The 8,454-nt window shown below is 45.2% G+C and overlaps 2 protein-coding genes across 11 annotated transcripts in view; one reads left to right on the plus strand and one right to left on the minus strand.

The window, feature by feature from the left end:
* REEP1 (receptor accessory protein 1) overlaps nucleotides 1-5,701 on the plus strand; it is a 71,804-nt gene extending 66,103 nt beyond the window's left edge. For all 10 annotated transcript variants that reach the window (XM_074821851.1, XM_074821853.1, XM_074821866.1 and 7 more), the window contains one exon: nucleotides 1,799-5,701. In XM_074821851.1, the coding sequence (XP_074677952.1) occupies nucleotides 1,799-1,870 (72 nt within the window). In that variant the 3' untranslated portion in view covers nucleotides 1,871-5,701. The remainder of the gene's footprint in view (nucleotides 1-1,798) is intronic.
* Nucleotides 5,702-6,547: 846 nt separating this feature from the next.
* MRPL35 (mitochondrial ribosomal protein L35) lies at nucleotides 6,548-8,261 on the minus strand. Its single transcript, XM_074821868.1, has 4 exons — nucleotides 8,075-8,261; nucleotides 7,766-7,943; nucleotides 7,075-7,219; nucleotides 6,548-6,851 (listed from the first exon to the last, which is right to left on the minus strand). The coding sequence occupies exons 1-4, from the start codon at nucleotides 8,106-8,108 to the stop codon at nucleotides 6,663-6,665; spliced, it is 546 nt and encodes a 181-aa protein (XP_074677969.1). The 5' UTR covers nucleotides 8,109-8,261; the 3' UTR covers nucleotides 6,548-6,662.
* Between the last annotated feature and the right edge of the window lie 193 nt (nucleotides 8,262-8,454).

The following is an 8,454-nucleotide window of genomic DNA, read 5'->3' on the forward strand; positions in this document are numbered from 1 at the left end:
CAGCAGCTCTCAGATTCGAGCCGGGAGATCTCCACCATGGGGGAACTGGGTTTGTTCCACCCTCCCCTTAGCTCAGTGTGAGGGAGCAGGAGTCGTGTGGTTTGGTTGGCAGTTGTATGTCCTTCTGGTGGGTTGTCCTACCTCTGGGGGCTCTCACCAAAAGCTGGGCTCTGTCCTTACCATGGAAAGATGCAGCCTCTCTAGCTACTCTGAGAGCTGTCTAGCAGCCTCCCAAAGGAGGCAGAGCTAATCATTCCTGATTTAAGAGTCCTACTGAGTATTTAATGGCTGCTTTGCTTTAAGAGCCGTCTGGCTTCCCAAAGAGAGCCTTCTCCCAAGCTGCAGGAGGTACTGCTATCATTGTCCGGCTGTATCCCAGGGCTCCTGCTTTACAGATAGCAACTCTGAGTCAGCAGCTATGGAGTCTGGTGTGGTGCAGGATCCCTGACTGCCATCCATAGCAGCTTTCTTCCTCAGCTCTTCTCCTCCAGCTGTGCCTTTCTGGGTGCAGCCGTCCCATCCAGGTCTGTTGTGCTTTTGGGGATTCGCAGTGGAGACTTGAGGTAAAATTTCAGGCTTGGAAGATGGAGTGAGGTGTTGGATTAATCCCATCTCTGAAAAAAACTTCTTTGGTTTATGGGCAAGCTAGAAGAGATGGAGATTTAGATGGAGTCTAAACAAAACCTCACCATGCTGCAGTTCCTTATCTATATGAATATTTATACCTTGCTGCATCATGGGAATGTGGAATTACAGCATGATCTTGGGTTTGAAAATCCTATAAAACAGAAATTACAAAGTCCTCACTTATGAATGGTAAGATCCTGTCAGAGTCTTACAGGTAAATAGGTTGATGCTGTTAAAGAAAACAAAGTTTTGGATATTTATGTAAATGGAGTAGAATTGCTTATCAGGCCTTGCAGTGTTATATGATGCTATGACAGGCCTCCACACTGAGAATTTGTGCTCCTCTGCCACATCTGGTAACCATTTTTTGTGAAGCTTGCAAGACACAACGCCATGCCAAAGCTCTTCTGAGAGAAGTATGCACTGCAGATTAGGTTGGGGTTTTTTTCTTCTGGTTTGCTAGTCTAACTAATTTCTGTCTCAGTCTGGAGAACGGGGTTAATCACAGTAAACCAATTTCATGGAGTTAGTCTGGCTCCTCCTGGGCGTTCAGGGCTCCTTTTCAAAGCTCTCTGCATCAGCTGACTGCAAGGCAGAATTGCAATAGTTGGCTTCTAAAATAATTTCAACGGATTGTGTCTGGCTTGTCTCCCAAGCAAGAGGCTGATCTTTGAAAAGAGTTCTGCCTTCTGGGAATTACAGGCCCTGTGTGTTTCACCTTGGGGACCCCTTCAGCTTTGTAATGCCCCAAGGAGCTGTACTCTCAGAAGGGCTGTGGCTGGGATGGACAGTGCAGGACAGGGTGGGAGACACCGGAGCTGGCTTTCTGCCACCAATTTGCTCTCTTGATCCAGGAGCTGCTATGAATGGCACCAATTTGTCCTGGCTCCTTCAAATGTTATGTTATAAGCGATCTTTAGCCACACCTTTAACCAAACGCCAGAGGGGAAGGTGTTGGTGTAACCTGAGTAAAGGTACAAGAGGTTTCTTAACAGGGTTAGTCCTCAGCTGGTCATTCATTAATGACCTTCAGGGCCAAGATCTGCTTCTCCATTTCTTCATGCCTGGAATGGGATCATTGCCACAGAGATGCCACAGAGATGGGTGAGTTTTAAGGAAAGAAAAAATGTTTCCTATTATGCCACTGAAGTTTTGTCTTGCTTTTCTGCAGGCACCGCCTAGGACCCTTAGACCTCGCTTCAGGAAGAAAAGTACCTCGTCCTCTGCCACTGAAACAATGTGAGTGCAATGAGCCAATAGCACCAAGATCCACAGAATGTCTCTCTTCTGCCTTAAAGAGCTACTCGTTAATAATGTAGGAAACAGCAGTGGGATGGATGTGCTTTGATGTACAGCATTGCAGACATGGCCTTTCTCTCTCCTCTCTCTGTATCCTTCTGTTACACGCTTCTCGCGTTTGTTCATGACGTGGGTAGGACAGTCTGGCAGACACCTGCAGGTGAAGAGTCCTTGTTTTGTTTGCAGAGTGTACACCCACTCACGCTAATCCTGTAAGGCTGTACATTTACAATTCTTATTTGTGTCTGCATAGCTCTAGCTCTGTGAATGCACAGCAGAAACAAAAATAATCATGATGATACATTGACAGTGTATTTATTTATGGCTTTAGCATTAATGAAGTGGATTTGCAGAAGCCATGAATTTCTCTTTCCTCCCTTCCTCCTCAAGACTGTAAATGATGTAACAAATGTCAAAGTACTTTGACTGTACAAAGTATCCAAGATTCATTAGCGAAAGCTGAGCTGCAACTCTGTTTCTCTTTCTGCAAGTAAATCATGTGTTCTGAGAAAATCATTGTTCTAAAAACCGTAGAGGCTGAACCACTTAGAGAGGATGAGGAAGAGATGTGCAAGAGAAAATAAATGGTTTCAACAATGTAATGAAGGGGGAGTCTTAATTTTGATCAGCCTGAGCCAGGAGAGTATTGTGTGGAAAATGATGGCGGCTAGAAGAACTAGATCATATTGCTTGTGGCAAATGTTCTACTGCCAGTTTTTAAGTGTGAGCAAGCCAGGCTTGTACTAGCTACAGCAACAGAAGTTAGAATCGCTTTAGTGATGCACTTCCAGGGGAAAATGCAGCTTTCTCCCCTGTCTGCATCAGTGTCAGTCCCAGTGCTCTGCTTTCCTGGTGAGGTGCTGCTGTTGTACTTGCACAAGCAGAGCAGGGCACTGGGTCTGAGCTGCTTTTTGAAGCCTGGAGTTTCTCCTGTAGCATGAAGTTTGGTTAGAACCACAAGAACCAGATGCAGTGGTGTATTTGTATCCATATATAAATGAGAAATATAAAAGAAGAGGAAGACATGGTAGGGTTTGTGTATTTGTGCTTCAAGTTGGTGTCTCTTGTAAGTGTTGAGCATGTGAGATTCACACATAAGTTAATTACGTGGCCCTTTGTGTTTGCTCTTGGACCTGTCACATAGACTAGAAAAACATTAGCATTACGTAGAATGTGCCATCACTAACGGATCAGTACACGGGCTTGATGATGAACAGTACTGTTAATCTAGTTCACGTGCAGCAGTCCAGGATGCCAACAGCCGGCTGGAGTGTATCAGGCTCAGAGATAAATCTGAAGTGGCCTTTAAAACCTTCCCTCTGCCGGCTATGCATTGATATCCCAGCTGTCCCTGTCTGATGGATCCCTGAGGTTTCCCCCAGAGCTTCCTAATATGTGGGGAAGAGAGAAAAAAATTATGCGCACACACAAATGTTTATCTGACCTGGCTAGGAAGTGGAAAAAGCAAGCAGGTATTTCTTGTGTCTGCCACAATATTTGGCCTCATTACCTGAGAATTTTATTTCCTTTACGTGTGCTAATTCAATTGTATTTTGCAATGGGTAAAAAGGAAAGTCTTTAGAAAGCAAATTGAAAAAAACAACAAACCTCTCTAAATAGTAGTTATGGAAAAGTCAGTCCTTGGAAGATACTCAGCAAAAGCTTTGAGGAGCTAAGCTTGTGTGCTTTATTTTTAAGCAGCTTTAGAGTTTATTTGATTTCTTTTGGCAAACATTAAAAAGAAATAGAAAAACTGCCTGCAGTGTTAGCAGAAAATAAAATCCTGTTGCAAGCAAGCTGTATTTCCCTGCTATGCAATGGGCTGCCATACGATAAAAAAGAACCTGACAAGTTTGCACTCAGTTATGCCAAAAACCCAACAACATAGAGCTACATAACATCTGACAAATTCTGTTCTCAGACATGCTGTATTAACATGGATTCTCACTAAAATTATTAAATGTGCGTCTAATCTGCTGTTTTACTGTACACTTGACTGTTTAGCATTTCTTAAGTGCTGAGGTGAAATTGTTGACAAGGGAGTTGCCTTATATCTCTCAAAACATTCACTGTATAAATGAGAAAAATAAACCTTTTCATATCTCTGGCAAAAATGTATTAATTTATCAACTGAGCTGTATATTTGTGTATAGATAGACAAGAAATGTGAATGCCTAACCACGTACACTTAGTGCTGTAGTGTTCTGTATACAGAAGAGAACGGTCATTTGCTTTTGATTCCTCATCTTCCACACACAGGTTGTTTACAGGTGTTGCCCCAAGTCTGTCATTTCACTCTTTGGCTCCTTGCGTTCGTTCGGAACAAACACCAGACATGAAGTCTTTTGTTCCAGTTTTTCTCTCGAGTCTCTGCCAAGGAACAAGTCCGATTCAGGGAGTCGCCTTCCTGCGCTGATGCTGACCCCTCCTGGCAAACCAGAGTTTGCAAGACTCGAGCAAAGGGAGGACGCAGGGACGGTGGCTTCTTGCGTGTATTGGCGGGGAGTAACTCCCAGCTCCCTCCCAGCTCAGGCTCGGAGGGTGCGAGCCGGCTAACCGCTTGCAGATTACTCTTAAAAGCAAGCAGTCTTTCAGCTGATGGTTTAAAATAGCAACAGATCTGGCTTAAGTAAGAAAAGCCCGGTTTGGGGGCACCACAGTCAGTCCTGTACGGCAGGCAGGCACCTCCTGGCTTCTCAGAGGTGGCCTGGAGATTGTAACCCTGAAAGGAACCGGCCAGCCCTAGGAAATACAGCCTTTACCCAGCACAAGGCTCAAGTGGAACCTGAATTATTTTGAGCAAGTAAAAGTGAGGCTGAGGGGAAGGAAACTGCAGATGAAGATGGTCCATGGAAAATGGGCCTGTGAATTACCTCATCCATTTACCATAAATTCACCTCAATTATGAGAATTAAGCTTAGAGCAGTTTAGTGCAGTCCTTCACACCGCCGTTCCTGTCGTAGGGGCGTCAGCGCAGTCACGGCAGTTGCCAATTGCTGAATCAGGATCACAACAAATATAGACAAGACAGACTTGATGTGTATCGCTGTCACCTTGGAACTAATCCCCTGCTAATCTAAATTGTGTAAGTGCAAACCCAGCACAGAAGGAAAGAAGAATTGGGTTATTTATTCCTATTAAGAGGGAGAAAGTTGCTTGGAGAGATACGATGCTCCCTAGCCTCATGTAAACAACCTGCTGCCTCCGACTGCTCTCTGAAGTGCTCTCATGTAGTGACAAAACCCTTGTGCTTGTGACCGAATGCTCGTTAATCACAGTCTCCTTTTTGCTGTTTGTTTCGGGTACCCATTTTGCATCTAGCACCATATTTGAAATAGCAGAGAACACTACGTTGGGATTTGCGTTTAGACAAACTATTTAAGGGTCATAAATTGTGCACTTCATGTGATTTCCTTCCTGTGATCAGTAGAAAAGATCTGTGATGAAATGGTACACTTAATGCCTCACACGGATGGCCATTACAACAGTATTCCAAAGGTTGATGTTTTGCTGGTTTTGTTATACTGCTTGATATACATCTTGAATAAAGTCTTAATCTTTTCTTTAAAAAAAAAAAGGAAAAAAAAAAAAAGAAAACATCTTTAGTCTGTTCAATGTATCTGGCAGGCCAGAATAATTACTTTGACTGCTGTATTATTTTTATCTCAATTCTGGCTGACTGTATATAGATGTACTCACTAAGTGCTGCATGTCCTTCAGAACTTCTTTCTGTATTATGAACTGGAAAAAAAAATACAGCTACTGAACACTCTGAGTAACTAGTGAATTCATTGAAACGCTACAGCCTCGTACAACAAACGATCTCTTGCTCTACAGGTGGCTCTGGAGCTGATAACCAGGGACTACCTGCTTAATAATGGGTTATTAGTGAATGTTTTGAAGCTACTGCTAGAAGCAACTGCTTTTCAGACACTTGCTGGAGTATCAGTTTTGTGGAAAAAACCTCCGATCTAGACCTTAGCGAAACCAGAGACCAGTTGCACTGTATACACTCCAAAAGGACCCCATGATAAATCCTTGGCTCTGTTCCATATATACATGTGATCAGATATGCAGCGTGGGGTATAATTAGACTTAAAGAAAAAATAAGCAAGAAAATATTCAGATTGACTGCTTGAGGATTTTGTGAAGGACACAAAGAATATATTCTACTACTCAAAAACCAAGATGGGACACAAAATGTGAGTCTTGTCATGAAATGTGGTGGCTAATACAGTTTTAAATAAGTTATAAAAACTTCACATAGCCATGAAACACTAGTTTTTTCTATGCTCGTTAACATGGAAACACAGCAACAGTTTATGTGGTACCACAACAGGCAACAATACTGACATGGACCCTGCTCTCCGTTCTCTTCCCCAAGGAAAACTCCACTCACTGAGCTACCAATGAGTATGGACACAGCAAAGTATATCCTGGGGCTATCTGAACAAGATTCTTCTAAAAATTTTAAGATTAAATATGTTGAATTATTCACTTTTAGTGATGTTTAGACTATATTCATCCATGTTGCACACAATCACAGGAAACTAACAGATGTCAGAACATGTAGGTGACCAGTTTGACCTCTGCTATGTAAAATAATAATTGCAGCTCACAATAATCTTGAATATTCCTTTATTTTGGGCATCAATGCCCATAATTCTGATCAGATGATACGCATATGTTTATTTAGAAGATGTACCCCACCTCTTTCCTAGACACATTCTAGATTTCTAGAAAGGAAGATTTGTGCGATCATGATATTTCTGGTAGGGATCATCAACGTACCAATTTCTTCTTTTCCAGAAAGAAGTGGTCATTTTATCAAGGAGTTTACATTGTGTTCTGTTGCACAACACCAGCTCTCTCAAACGCTTCCTCTGGGCAGCTGACTTCTTCCACAGTTTCTTCTTATAACCAGCCTGTCAGAAGAAAATACACAGAAGACCTGTGAGTGGGTCGCTGCAGATACATATATACAGCAATACTGATAAGCAAACCAGGACGAATTCCCCACTTTCAGGAAGATGGGTCTCTCTACAGAGCTTTTTTTAACTCCCATACTAGCTACTGCCCTCTAACGGAATGGAAACAATTAGCCCACTGACTGTAAAGAATGCTCTTTTGTTATCAAAAAAGTCTTACCTTTCTCCTAACCCAAAGGCCATTGTGCAGCCGGAGAAACCTATCGATGACAGCTTTCACGGTTTTCCTCTTCCCCTTCCGTAAGCTATAGTAAGTGACAGTCCTCGCTGGCTGTTGAAGTATACTTGGAAGTAGAGATGTGACACTAAAAAACAGCCCCCAAACATGGAAAAAATAGGACAGGAATGAAGCACCTCTTTATAAAAGTAATCACTGGCTTTTTCATATACACAGAAATCAGAAATGGCTGTGACTTCTTAGAAAGTTAACAAGAACTCATCTAACATTACAGCACACCACTTAATGACTGTGTCTGCATGAACACTAACTGCGGTGCTGAACTCTAGTCAAAATGAATCTCATTATTCCACACAGAACAGCTTTTTTCATCTACTAAAAGTGGTTAAACACGCAAGAGAAAACATTCAGCTGTTACTGGCACTCAGGAATTACTTTTAGAAAATTAATCATCATCAAGAGAAACAGTACTAGTTATAAAAGGGTATTTGTAAGCCGGTATCTGCAAAGTACATCCCATTTTACATCCTGTCTTAAGCATCATGCTCAACCGAAGTGGGAGACTTAGGGCTGAAATAGAGACCCGTTTGCTAAAGTAAAAAGCAGTGAGTTTCTCAGAGATTTATATAAACCTCCGTTTAAACCTTTCCAGAAAGCACCGCGCATACCGTACCTGCTAAGGACCGAGGAGATGCCTCCCCCGCGCAGGTTCGCCCCGGGCAGCCGCGGTTTCCACAGCGGGGCCGCCGCCGGTGCCCGCACCTGCCCGACGCAGCGGGCGGAGAAGCCGCAGAGGCCGCGCCCGGCGCCGGGGCAGCGGGTGGCCCAGGGGGCCCAGCGCCCCAGGATCCCTGCGGAGAGCCAGACCCTCAGGAGATGCCCCGCCATACCGTCCCGCGCCGCCATTTCACAGCCGGGCAGCCCCCCCCGGCCCCACTCGACATGGCCGCCCGCCTCCCCTCGCCCGCCGCACCCCACCGACCCGCCACAGCTCCGCGCGCCACCGCCGCCGCCATGTCCCAGCGCCCCGCCTACGGCGGCCGGCGAAGGTCACGCTGCGCCGGGGGTGGGGCGGGGCGCTGCCTGAGCCGCCTTCTGATCGCCCTGTCCTCGCTACAACGGGCCAGGCCCGCCTCGTCCCCCACCGCGGGGCCGGTGACAACCGCTCCCCACCCCGGAGGGCCCCGCACAGCCCCACCGCGCCCGCCCCGCTGTCTGGGGGGGCGGTGGGTATCCCTCTCTTGCGCATGCGCCATCTCAGGGTCACACAGCGATATTTGCATACGGCCCGTTTCTTCCCCTCTGATTGGGCGCGCTGCCCGTCACTCTCCGCCCGGCGCGGGCACGCCCCTGGCGGAGCGG

This window comes from Strix aluco, chromosome 4 (assembly GCF_031877795.1).
Source record: "Strix aluco isolate bStrAlu1 chromosome 4, bStrAlu1.hap1, whole genome shotgun sequence".
Lineage (NCBI taxonomy): Eukaryota > Metazoa > Chordata > Aves > Strigiformes > Strigidae > Strix > Strix aluco.